Consider the following 13,879-nt stretch of genomic DNA (forward strand, 5'->3'; position numbering starts at 1 on the left):
CTCTGTCTGCGCCCGCCATCCGAGTGCGCGAGCCTCAGTGAGTCTTTCTCTTCATTACAATATATATATATATATATATACACTTAATATGAGCATTACAATAAAAGAAAAATACAACTAATGTCACCACTATAAATGTAACATCTTAAAAAAAAAATCCACAGTATTTTTCTACGTGAATCAGATGCATCCAGCCATCCCATTTATCCCAAAAACTATTGTGTAGTTGTCTGACTATTTAACACACAGATGACAAGAGGAGTATGCATATGCCAAGTATCAGGGTCGCATGTATTAAATGGACCAACACTTCTGCTTAGGTCAGAGGTACTGCCATATAAGTAATAAGTGGTACTTCAATTTCAATGTATCAGCACAGAATTAATTACCAATGAGCGAAGTGGTATGAGGACATAAGCATACTGCATGTGGGAAATGAACATACCCCAGGGGGGGGGGGGGGGGGCTATTTTGTAGGAGTCCACTTAGTCGACTGCCCATTTCGGCTGTCACCGATTGGCTCCAGCTGCACGAACGAGAAGGAGCCAGCCAGTCTCCTTCCTTCTTGCTCATGCAGCTGGAGCCAATCGGCAACAGCCGAAATGGACAGTCCACTAGGTGGACTCTTACAGAATACCCCCCCCCCCCCCATGTCTGTTTTGTCATAACAAGAGAGATACATATGGCAACACACATCCAACATACACAGAAAGAAGAAAGGAAAGAAACAAAAAATAGAAAAAAAAATATAGAAAAGAACAAAAAAATGGTGGGGTTTAACGTGCCGAAATCACAATTTGATTATGAGGCACGTCATATGGAGGACTTCAGATTAATTTGGCCACCTGGGGTCTTTGACGTGCACCTAAATTTAAGTACAAGTGTGTTTTTGGATTTTGCCCCCATTGAAATGTGGCCGTCATGGTCGAGATCATGTGGCAAACACACCTGCTTTGCCTCCCAAGAAAGTGGCTCATGCAGACCGTCTCCACCGTAGCGCTTGTTGTAGCGGTCGTAGTGCAACTGCTCCAGCATCAGACCTAGCGCTGGCGCAATGGGGATGTCGAGCTGAAATTGTAAATAGACATGAAAGGTATGAAACCTACACTATGCACATACACATTTCATTTTGTACTTTTTACTCCTCACAATTGCCCAGACCTTGCGCATGAAGAAGGGTTAAATGCCAAGTTGACAGAAACATTGCAAATGCGAAAGTCCACTGAACAATCAAGGTGTTACAGAAGTTACAAAAAAAAAAAAAAAAACAGTACAAAGCTCTAATTTATTGTTATTGTACATTTTTTTTTCAGTAGTCACAGAAGCTATCAGTCACTAATTGATTCATTAAACTATCTTTAAAATATCATGTGCTGCTTGTATGCCACATTTCTGGTAGCCCCACCATTGTGGATGTATGCTGCCAATGGTTATTAAAGTACCACTCCTGCACAAAGAACCAAAGCAGCACTATATGAAATTGAGGCGTTTGAAAGAATACATCATCACTGCACCAATGCTAACAGCCAGGTTGTAATAGGCAGTTATAGTAGCAAAATGAAAGTAACTATGCATAAATTGCCGACGCCAATGCTGTGAGAAGTCAGAAATTCACTTGCCCGTTCAGGGCCCCACGCCCGGCGAATGGTGGATTGGTCTGTGTACCCACGCATGATAGCAATGAGAAGGCCAATCATCTTTCGTATCTGGTGGAGCATGAAACTCTGGCCCTTGATTTGAATCTGTAGAAACTCCAGATTCCCCTGGATAAAGGGCTTGCCACACTGAAATAGACAGGACTCAAGAGTCAACTGCAGGTGACAGAAGAAACACAAACAAGTATGGACAAAATATAAAAGTTCTTGCCTCTGCAGATATCATGAACCTCATTGCACTGGGGTCCTCAGATTTCCTGATGAAAAAAAGAGTTGTACACACTTTTTCAGCCAAACACAAAGACAGTTTTTAACACATGTACTACAGTCGAACCCGGTTATCCAGAGCCCACATATAACGAATTATTGTGTATAACGAACATCTGTAAAATCCGCCTGAAAACTTGTATAAAATCTGCATTTTATATACCGAATTACCTATACATTGAACTTTTCTTTGATCCCCTACCAGATTCAATATATCCGAACTCGACTGTATAGTGCGGGAATAAAATGTTAATGTGATAAATCTAGAAAGCAAATTGAGAAAAACTACAAGGCACATGTTTCTTTTCATGTTTGTCAGTGCGACACCGGTGCAATTAATTCACAGTAGCTTAGTATGGGGTTACAGTGCATTTGGCACTGTTTCACCACACTCACACATCACAGTTTCAAGTAATTAAGCAGAGGAGGTCTTCTACTTTCTTCCTTCCCATTTACACTTCATTTCAGAATGATAGTACTAAACCTTTCAATAGAATTGACAAAACCAACTAATAACTTGTCACGGAGGCTCAATCGGTACAGCATTCCGCAGCTGAGTGCAGGGTTGTGGGTTCAATTACTGGTTATAGCAGCTGCATTCTGATGGACTCGGAATGCTAAAACAATCGTGTACGAAGCCTTGGCTCATGTTAAAAAAAGCCCTAGGCAGTGAAAAAGTTCATCTACAGCTACCGCATTATGGCATCTCTCATAGCTGGATTGTGATTTTGGAATAGGCAACCAGTGCCGAAACTTTGCGTGCCAACAGCAGCACTGTAACACACAGCCTAGCGGGTGTAGAAAACAGTTTATCGTAGGACATGCTTCGATTTCGCATCAGCGAATTCACCGCTCATCTTGAGGTGCACGTGTCCAGCATCGGACCTGACTGAGCACCGGCGTGCTAAAATGTAGGCGCGCATTCGCTCCTCAAAACGCGCTTTGCTAAGGACAGAGCTTGGCTCAACGCACCAAATGTTACTAAGCAATGATATGAGCGCGCATCTATCATGGTTCAAGATATCGTACCATTTTCATGGTGTCCCTATTCAACGACATCAGCATATTTTAGTAGGACACTCAAACTTCTGTAGCGTTTCCTGGCCAATGCTGGTTCCCTCTATAAAGCCCCATAATTTAATTTTTACAGTGCAATAGTCAAATGGTACATGTTAAAAGTAAATGCCATTCAAGTAAAATCTGCAGCAGTTGAACGAAAGGTGCCCAAAGTGGGTACACCAAGGTTGGTTTAACCCTGACACAGTTACCTGCTGCTGAGCGTGAGGTTGCACCAAATTGAACTTGATTCACAAACTGTTGCAAGCAAAGCCTAACCTGCCTTCGTGATTTTTATTGTATTTGTATATATACAAGAATATGACCAATGCAAGGTGCAAGGGTTATCTACAAGGCCATGGAATGGGGCTAGCAATGGTTGAGGACGGATGGTTTTATATAATTTAATGCACTTTTATGAACACAACTTGACCTCAAACTTACTTTCCAGACGTAAAATTGTGGTAGTTATGGCAACCTTTGTACAGTGTTAGGATCTTATTTACTTCGTCTATTCTTTCACCTGAAAAGTAAAGAAAAGGTGATGCAAACAGCAATTAGGTATTTTTTAACCCTTGTTTAGACTACAGTGAGCAGAGATAATTTTTGCTAACACAAATGCGACCACAAATCTACAACTACAACACAAAGTGCATACTGTTCAATAACCATGTTTTCATGTCAACCATGCAATGTAAATTAGCATTACACAACATGCAGCACTGTCACAATCCCACTTAAGATTACCTAAGCTCAATGCAAATTTAGCAAGTATTGCGCACCGAACTTTAGTGAAAATTTTCCTAAAGTATAATTTTACATTTTGCCATATACAAAGTGCCCTCCTATTCCTGGGGGAAGAAAAAAAAATTCTGTAGGGAGGAACCTTAGCTCAGGCATGTTTTGTGGCTTCCAAAAGGCTAGATAATACACTTCCTAAAGTGTGCGTGAGGTGCCTGGAGCCACAGCATAGCTCAAGTGCACTTGGGAAGCTTGAAAGGCATGTGTTGGTGGGAGGTATGTCAAATGCATGCCAGTCTCTGCGTCCAGCACTTGCCTTCTCAAGATACCCACATGGGAGCTATCTTGCACATAGGCAGGGTTCATATAGAACATTCAACTGAAAATTCAAGTACAATGAAAGAATTTCAAGGATGCCAAAGGCCAAAATTCGAGGAGGTGGAAACAGACATTATTCACACACATACACAGGAAAAAAGCGAAATCTTTTTCTTAGCTGTGATTCCTTGCAGCTAAGTAGCTGCTGAGTTGGAGACACGCTTTAAACTTTTCAGGTGGCTTTTAAAAGTTGATTTCCCATTGTAACAATGTCAATCGCCTTCTAGCATGATGGTTAGTAGTGTCCGGCTTCAACCAAAGAGACTCATCGCGTTAAAGTCAAATGGCTGAAAATACTTTCCACCAGGCATTTCTAGAACCAAGGGCTAGAAAATGGAGCCATGATGGCTGCAGTGTGAACCAACTAGAAAACAAGTCATGGTCCTCTCATATATTCAGTCCTCTCAATAGTCGTGGTATAAACACGAACTTTGACCATCAGCAGAGTGATTAATTATGATTTGATTTAAAAACTGCTTTCACTAATGCATTTATTGCATATTTTAGTATCTACCTATCCAATAATATTAGCTTTCTGCTGAGCAGTTTTATCCCTATTGTCTCCAGAAACAATAAAGTGGTACAGTAGGATACAAATTAAAAAAAAAGAACAGCATTTGGCAACAAAGGCACACGGACCGCGCGGGGTTGTGTTATTCTGCCAGCCAATCACAAAAGCAAGCAATATCGTCATCATGCGACCTTTTCAAAATGGCCTCGTACTTGATATGACTGTAATTGTCATACTTGTACGTTCCACTATAACAGACGAGTGAAAAAGTCTAAAATTACACACCTATAATTTTATTTTTGTGGTTACCGCCTTATTTAGGTAACAGAGAAAGCTTGAAGTACGAACTATTTGCAGCCTCGCGGAGGAACAGTGGCTGGCGGTTATGAGGGCGTCGGTGGGGATTCACTGCAGACTTAAGTTGTATCCGACTGTAGCTTTATCTATCTTTAGGAAAAATTATTGCATATTTTAATCAACACGAAAAAGTAAACATGTTTGTGTATTTTCATCATGTCTTGGCCATTAAATACATAAAATATCTCAAAATAAATGTCCCCCTTAACTAGACATGGCAGTAAAATCTGAATGGGAGGGGGGAGTTTGTAAAAATGAGGAGAATCACCAAAACACAATAAAAGACTAGTGTCCCAAACAGCTAACCTGAGGACTCTTCTCACTGAACCAGTTCAGAGAAATTACCGAGCAGGACACTGTACCTCGAAGAACCAATTTCAACCTTAGACGAGCCTCAATGTTGATACAATATCCAGAGTTTTATGGCACACCCTATTTCTTGCACCAAAGATCCTACCAAAAGAAACTTATTAACTTCTGTTGCAAACACTTGTTCTAAAGGACCGCAGCTTTCATCCACGCTTTTAGCTTTCTAACACTCTCACTGGCATCCCATATCACTGTGAGGTGAGGTTTCAACTGCGTTCCAGAGAGAACAGTGAAGAGTTGTTCCTCTTGCAGGGATACTGTCAGGTTTTTCTTGTGAACAAGTCTTGCAACTTGTCTTGTTATGAAGTTGTGCCATTTGCAGGGTGTCTACCAAGTTGACATTTTCTGATTCCCCGAGTTTTCCAGGTTTTCCCTGAGTGATGTTGCTAAATTCCCTGAGTGAAACTGAACTTTCTTTTACATCAAAACGGGCTGACACCATGTTGCCTGATGCTGTCACTCTTTAGTAAGCATGTTAAAAAAAATGCCGCAGTTTCACCCGAAAGGCAAAGCATCAATTGCGATAGCAAATTAGTAGAGAGCTATACGGAGTAAGGATAGTATTTTTATCAGCTGTATAAACTTGGACATGCAGTAGCACCAGCAACGCGCAAACACCGTCGATGTTTTGCCCGCGTTGGTGACTGTTGCCGGTGCCTCAGGAGGCGGCTCGGAGGTTTTTGACGAGATCAGAACGGGACACTTGTCGAGCAGCGTCCGAAGTCTTTACCACCTTCTCGCCTCACAACATTTTTTATATAAATACGCATTTGGTGCTGCAGCTAAACGTCGCCTCCCCTCCCTCCCTCCCTCCATTACCGCAACTTTCGTGCCCTTTCAATAAAATTACAGCTAATTTAGTAATTTTTCCCTGATACAGGCACAAATTCCCTGAGTTTTCCCTGAGTATTTCCAGAATATTCAAAATCCCTGAGAATTCCCTGTTTTCCCGGTTTTCCCCGTTGGTAGACACCCTGATTTGGTACAGAAGAGGTGGAGGGACTCGCACTCTTGAAGTATGTGAAATGTAGTTTCAGGCTTCACAGCGCAGTGTCGGCAAAGTTTCACTGCGGGATCAGAACTTTGCTTATTAGAACTGTTTTAGGATAAAGGTTCATACGAAGGCGCTATGCACACACGCAGTCGCCATATCTCATGTACTTGGATGTGTGTGACACCCAAATGTTTACTAAAGGTTAGTTCTGGTGTGCCACCAAGTACTAGCTAGCATGACTTCAATTGAAACTAAATTCTGGGGTTCTGTGTGCCAGAACCATGATCTGATTATGAGGCATGCCATAGAGGGGAAATTCGGATAAATTTTGCCCACCAAGGTTCTTCAAAGAATGTGCACCTAAATTTATGTAATGAGCATTTTTGCATTTCAACCCCATCGAAATGTGACCACTATGGCCAGGATCAAACCCCTGACCTCGAGTTCAGCAGTGCAATTTGACAGGTAGCATGACTTCAATTCTTCCACACTTAATAGCAGAAAAGAAAGAACACCCATGACATGCATGTCATGGGCTAGTTCCATTTGTTACTGCATAATTAGCACACAAGAGTCAATAAAAGAATGCTTCCCCTTCAAAGGGACACCAAAAAGAAGCACTGTATCAGTTTAGACTGGTAGAGTATTCAATCATAAATCTAGTTAAACGTCCTTGTGGTAGGAAAAGAAAAGTATAGAAAATAAAGGCCATGCTTCTCTTCCTTGAATTTCACATCCAAATCACAGCACCGTTGACATCAACGCAATGTCAGACTTCATCGTATTTCCCTTTACTACTGTACGTATTTTAGCAGTTTTTATGAAGGATAAATTTCTGAAGTTTCAAGGTCAATAGAGAATTTATCAGCGGAAAGCCAAGAGCCTGAGCTGGTATGTTCTGGCCTGCTACTCTCAATAGGGGAAAGAAAAAAATACATCCCCTCTCCTCGTTCCTGATACGCAAATTATGCCTTTGCATAATTTATAGAATACAATATTATCCTAATGGATTCATTTCTTACTGGCAAACACTTAAAGGGGGACATACAACAGAAACACTAAACCAGTTTAGACTGATAAAGTATTCTTTCAAAACTCTATTTTCCAAATTTTTGTGGTAATAGGTTGATTATTAGAAGAGAAAACAAAGGACAAGGTTATGGTGCAAATTCTTTTAATTTTGCACCATAACCTCAGTGCTACATCACTTATTTCAAAGCATATTTTTGTATTTAGGCCACTGTAGCTAAGTAAAAGTTTTTGAAACTCTTAAGCCTTTGGCTCTTTTAGATAAAACATTAAACTAGACCCTAACAGACACCGTCAAAATCCATGACATCATGGAGAACTGGTGTGGAAACTTCCAAGTCTTTGGCACCACTCGTCTTTTGCTTTTGTGTATTTTTTTTTTTGCCTTATTAAGCCTCCTCTCATGATAAAAGTAGCTTTTTAAGTATTTTATAAAGTTGTTTTACTAATATGGGTCAAATTATTTTTATCTTTAGTGCCCCTTTAAGCAGTGTCAAGCACTTGCTGTTGAAATCCATGACACCATAATAAGCTGGTGTGGTAACTTCAAGGTGGCATCACCAGCTGCTTTCTTTTCTTTGCATCTTTTCCGGCTAACAAGGTCTCAGCTCGCAGTAACCCTGACCTGTTCAGCATTGCAGAAGTGCAATTTACTTGCCTAGCTTAAACCCCCCTAAGGGAATCTTAATGACCTCGGGTTGTCATAAGTGGTCACTTTTTGGCTTATGATGAGCTAGCCTCGTCATGGGTATTTCTCCACTTGCTGAATGGCTTGTGATGTCAGGGTTTTTAGCTTCACATAGTGGTAGACATTATATCATCACTTCTATTTTCCACGCATAAGAGTCACTTGCATGCAAGGTTACCCTTCTGCAAGATTTTTTTCCTGCAATTAAAACAAACATGGTATCCTCTGTACGGAGTGGGAATGGGATATATTCCTATCTGTCAGATGATGACAGTCAAGGCGATGAAGATATTGTTTAACTTTTGAAGTGAACATGACTGCTAGTTTCCAGTAGTTTCCATGGCATTTGTTATGGAACACTACAACTTTTACTACTGTCATTCAAAAGAATCTGCTTCTTTTTAGCAAAGTTCCAAGTAGGCAGAGAAGTCGGTGATATATTTCTGCAACTATATAATTTATTCTTTGTCATATGAGATTTGCAGTCATATTTCTGTGTTTTATTAATGTTACTGAAGCAGTTCATGACAAAAAGCTATTATGGTACCATTTTCAAAAAAAGAAACTAGCCTCTGAAGGGTTAAGGTGGGACACGGTGCAAGGGGAGGCGCTGCGGTCGCCAGAGGGAGCAGACGCTTCTCGCATCGGCTTCGTCAATTTATGATTGTTTCTGCAGGTTTTTTGAATCCTACACCCGAAAGCAGTACATCATTGGAAAGAGCAAGTCATCGCGAACCCAGGAATATTAACTTTTTGTGTAAGCGTGAACTTTACGAGTTTTTACGGCACGAAAATCGCACGAGTCCCGTGTGGGCGCGACCAGGCCTAACGACGGTTGGGCCTGGCACATCCTTCGTTGGACTCGGGAATTGAATGAAATACCACCGAGATGGAGACAGACCGAGGCAGAAACCAGGCAAATCCCGAACAACGGACCCGACGAGGCAAAACGCATTTCCGCGGGAGAAGACGCTGACGGCGTTGCGAACGGTTGGATCGAAGTTACACAGAGAAGAAGACAGCGCATGAACGCTAATGAGATGGCGGGAAAGGAGGACACCCGCTCGCGAAGCCAGATGTGTCGAGGCGGCCAAAGCATAGTGAGCAAAGTTCTATGAGCAAGTAGGATGCCCAGACTGCCGAGGGATGATATCAAGATAATTGTTCGACCGAAAGACGGGCTGAATATAAGGAACACGTGTGGAACGAGTCTCGGCGAGGCTATACGCAAAGAAGCGGTAGTGGGCGACGACGAGATGAGCACGATCTGTCCCAATCCCACACAAAAGATCCTGATGATAAGCACACCAGACGAGACAACAGCGACGAAAATCGCTAAGATCAAGGTTTTGACGATCAACGAAAGGAAGTACTAGACGAACGCGTACGCTTCAGCGCCCGAGCAAATGGTAAAAGGGATTATTCGCAACATACCCCTGAAGTATATGCAAGACCAGCTCATGCGTGGGCTGGTGAACACGAGAAACCCTTTTTTAACGTACGCCAAGCGGCTCGGCAGTATGACCACCGTGATATTGCTGTACAAGGGAAACGAGTGCCCACATGGGCTGACTTCAATAGCATCATGATAAGAGTATCTCTGTATCGGAAGCAGACTGACTTTTGCAAGGAGTGCGGCAGGCTCTGCCACCGACCCGACGTGTGCCCAAGACCGGAGGTCAAACTATGCCCGACCTGCGGATCGAAGAACCCAAGCAGTGAACACGAGTGCACGCCCAAGTGTCGGACCTGTGGCGAGGCGCACCCCACGGCCGACCGAATGTGCGAGGCAAAATACAAGTTGCCGCACATAGTGAAGCAGAGAAGGTGGCAGTCGAGAAGCAGAGAAGAACGAGAATGCACTCTGGAAGAAGGAAAGACGACCCCTCAGTGGACCCTATTCCCATCGGGGTACAGTATAGCGGAGGGAAAAGGCCAAAGTCGCTCGAGATTCGGATCCCTCTCGCCGATAAGAAGATGGAGCCGAAGTCGTAACAGACGTAAGTGCAGAAGTCAAAGCCGGAGTCGGAGTGGAAGCCGCAACCAGAACCGAAACCGCCCCCTGCCAGACGGCATGCGGGCCACACATGGCGAGACACAGACAGGGCCGCACAAGGTCACCTCTTCTAGCATAGTCGCGGGAAGAAATGGATACTCTGTAGAGAGCACCCCCCTCTCTGGCAGCACGGGGGGAAACCCCTGACTCCCTCCTGGCGGCAAGGATAGAGAAAATGGAACGAGAGAATAAGGAACTTCGAGAAGAGCTGGGTAGGGCCAGAAAGCAGAACGAAAAATCAGCAAGGAATATTGACGAGCTACAGGAGATGCTGAACGATCTCTTGAAGAGCATGAGAGGATCCTCCGGAGGGATCCCCTCCTCCTCCACCTCCCGCGAGGCCATCGAGCGAGGCGATGCGACCGCAACAGGAGGCGAAGTAGGGGAGACGGGCATGTGTTATGGCGAACAAGCACCGGCGACGGCAGGCTCCAAGCGCAAGGGCACGAGCAATGTGCCACCTATGGAAGACACTGTCGACCACGCACAAGCACCGAAGAGACCCAGGTCAGGAGCCAGAAAGATAGACGCGATCGAAGAGATGGTGAACAAACTGACAGACAAGACAGAGCGAATGTTTGACATGCTCCTGACAAAGCTGAACGAATTCGACGTGGGACGGAACGCGCAGCACGCAGCAGTCAACACCTAACTGGCGGCCATGAATAAGCGAATCGAAGATCTGGAATGCTGGACGATGCAGCTGCAGCAACAGCAACATCACCACCAGCTGCCTGGAAGGGCCGGGGTACTGTCACCACAAGCGGTAAACGTACCGGCCATCCTCACCAGCAGCAACAACGCCAATACCACCCGCACCGGAGCAGGAGGGACGCACGGACAGTAGTGTCCCCCCAACACCTCTGCATAACAATCATGGCTGTGTCCCGCAAGTCCGACAACAGACGCATAGTCTGGCAGTGGAACTGCAGGGGCTTCAAAAACAAGAAAGCAACGATGGTGCAATACATTAAAACGCTTTCGAATAACAAACTTCCTGTTGTGCTTGCCTTGCAAGAACCTTTCGACCATGCCCAGCTCCCAGGCTATGTTACGTGCAGTCCCCCCTACGAATGCACGGGAAGGGACGTCAGGGTGTGCACCCTGGTTAAGTGAGGGATGGCCTTCATCGAACACGAACTCGTGCTCCACGAAGAGTCGGACATAGACCACATCCTGATCGAAGTCGTGCCGAGTAGTGAAAGAAGGAAGACCGGCCTCTTCGTGCTCAACGTATATAGCTCCCCCTTGAAAAGAAACTGCTCTCACACTTTCGACGCCCTCTTTCGCAAAGCGATGGCGAAAGCCGCCTCCAATCCCCTTGCTGATCTGTGGAGACTTCAACGCGCTGCAATGGGAATAAGGAGCCGACTCGCCGAAAGGGAAGAGGCCAGCTGGACTGATGGACGAGCTCGGCCTGACTGTACTCAACGAACCGGCGTCGCACACCAGGATCGGACAGGGAGTGTGCCACGACACATCCCCCGACCTCTCCGTCTGGTCGGGCACGGGCGTGGTCACTTGGTCGAACTCCTTCGAGGACCTGGGGAGCGACCACAAGATCCTGTCCGTGGCTGTGGCGGAGGATGAAAGCGAGGAGGAAGTCTGCCGAAAAGCCAGAATCGTGGACTGGGACAGATTCCGGAAAAACAGAGAACGTGCCAAGGAGGGCCCGATTGAAGACATCAGCGAATGGTGCAGAGAAATACTTGTGGACATAGAGAAAGCCACCGATGAGATCGAATGGGCGGACTGGCGACAAGAACCTCCCAGAGAAGGAGGAGACAGATCCCGTGGAGTCGGGGACAACGGCGCTCTCCAACCGTCCAGAGTGGACAGCCAGCTGGCACATCTCGTTGCGGCCAAGAAATCCATGCAACGGAGAGCGAGCAAGCAAAAACTCAACAGGAAGATACGCAAGAAGATCGCCGAAATCAACCGGGAGATCGAGACGCACTACGCCCGCTTGTGCGAGCAAGAATGGCAGGAGCTGTGCGACACGATGAACGGGAACATGAGCGCGGGACACACCAGAACGGCGACCTGTGCTGAGATGGCCAAGCTGCGACACAAGTACAAGGACGACCTGGAGGCCTTCACGGAGATCTTGCAGACGCACCTCGCTCGACCAGAAGGGAAGAGTCACCCCAAGTACCATGGGGCTCCCAACGAGGAGCTGGACGAGGACTTTTCCGTGCAGGAAATTAGAACAGTCCTCCAGCTATTGAAGACCAAATCGGCGCCCGGTCCTGACAGGATTACCAACAAAATCCTGAGGAACCTGAACGACGACGCCATCGAGAAGCTCTGCGAGTACATCAACGCGTGCTAGAAGGAGGGCCAAATTCTGCAAGAGTGGAAGACCGCGGACGCTATACAGTCAAACCTCAATATAACGAAGTTGTACTTGCAGCAAAAAACTTTGTTATATTGAGAATTTTGTTACATCAATAGAACTAAGATGGGGAAATAAAAATAGTTCGTTACATAGTGAATTTCGTTAAATCGAGGTTCGTTATATCGAGGTTTGAATGTACTCATACCAAAGCCGGGCAAACCGCTGGAGGTCCGAAACATGAGGCCGATCTCCCTCACGTCCTGCATGGGGAAAGTGATGGAACATGCCTGCCTCAACAGGGTGAAGAAGCTTCTCGAGAAGCGGGACACCTTCGGCAGCTACATCATCGGTTTCCGGAAGGGACTTTCCACGCAGGACGCCATGCTGCAGATCAAGGAACAGGTCGTGAACGCTCCAAGCACGCACGTGAGTGCCCTGCTCGGGCTAGACCTCAAGAGCATCTTCGACACTGTGAAGCACATGGCCATACTGGACAAGATCAGCCGACTCGATCTCGAGGCAAGGTTCAATCGATATGTCAGCAGTTTCCCGAATGGGCGCAAGGCGACGGTCAAGATCGACGGGGTCATGCCGTGAATGATCCGAATGGGGGGTGTGGGAACGCAGCAGGGCTTTGTACTTTCCCCCATGCTTTTCAACCTCGTCATGATTGGCCTGCCGGAGCGTCTTGACGTGATAGAGGGCATTAATCACATGATCTACGCAGATAAGGTGACGGTGTGGACCACGGAGAACACGAGCATCGGCGAAATGCAAGACCGGCTGCAGCAGGCCGTCCGGGAGGTGGAGCGGCACCTCGAAGACACGGGACTCGTCTGCTCACCAGACAAGTCGGAGATCCTGCTCCAAAGACCGTGCAAGAAAGGACTCCTCCTACAGGGCGTGCGAGACGCCCGTCGTTTGGGTGTCCGCGTCACGACAAGGGAGGGGACCCGAATACCGACGGTTTCCAAGTTGTGAGTGCTCGGCCTGTGGCTGGAAGAGAATGGTGCCAACCGCGAGCTGGTTGCCAGACTGCAGAAGAAAGTGGCTGCCGCCACACACCTCGTGCAGCGGGTCGCGAATAAGAGGAAAAGAATGAAGGAACACAATGCGACGCAGCTGATACAGGCGTACGCGCTGAGCCACATAGCGTACATCGCTGCGCACGCCGACTGGAACAGGAGCGAAAACGAGAAGCTGAACGTGGCGATCCGCAGGGCGTTCAAGACCGCCCTGGGTGTACCCCAGTACACGGCCACCCACAGGCTCCACGAGCTGGGCGTACACAACACGCTCGAGGAGATCGCCGAAGCACAGAGAATCGCGCAGCTGGAGTGGCTGTCGGGCACTAGAACAGCAAGACGAATCCTCGACCTGCTCGGGATTCGATACCACGAGGGGCGGGGACAGAAGGAAACACTTCTACCAGAAGTCAGG

General features: G+C 46.2%; 1 protein-coding gene across 2 annotated transcripts in view; it reads right to left on the minus strand.

The window, feature by feature from the left end:
- Nucleotides 1–13,879, minus strand: part of LOC119458108 (pseudouridylate synthase 1 homolog) — a 56,302-nt gene that overhangs the window by 6,750 nt on the left and 35,673 nt on the right. For both annotated transcript variants that reach the window (XM_049665522.1, XM_037719932.2), the window contains exons 6-9: nt 3,423–3,501; nt 1,867–1,912; nt 1,620–1,784; nt 949–1,068 (exon numbers count right to left, since the gene is read on the minus strand). In XM_049665522.1, the coding sequence (XP_049521479.1) occupies nt 949–1,068; nt 1,620–1,784; nt 1,867–1,912; nt 3,423–3,501 (410 nt within the window). The remainder of the gene's footprint in view (nt 1–948; nt 1,069–1,619; nt 1,785–1,866; nt 1,913–3,422; nt 3,502–13,879) is intronic.

Source organism: Dermacentor silvarum, chromosome 1 (assembly GCF_013339745.2).
Source record: "Dermacentor silvarum isolate Dsil-2018 chromosome 1, BIME_Dsil_1.4, whole genome shotgun sequence".
In the NCBI taxonomy this organism is placed as follows: Eukaryota; Metazoa; Arthropoda; class Arachnida; order Ixodida; family Ixodidae; genus Dermacentor; species Dermacentor silvarum.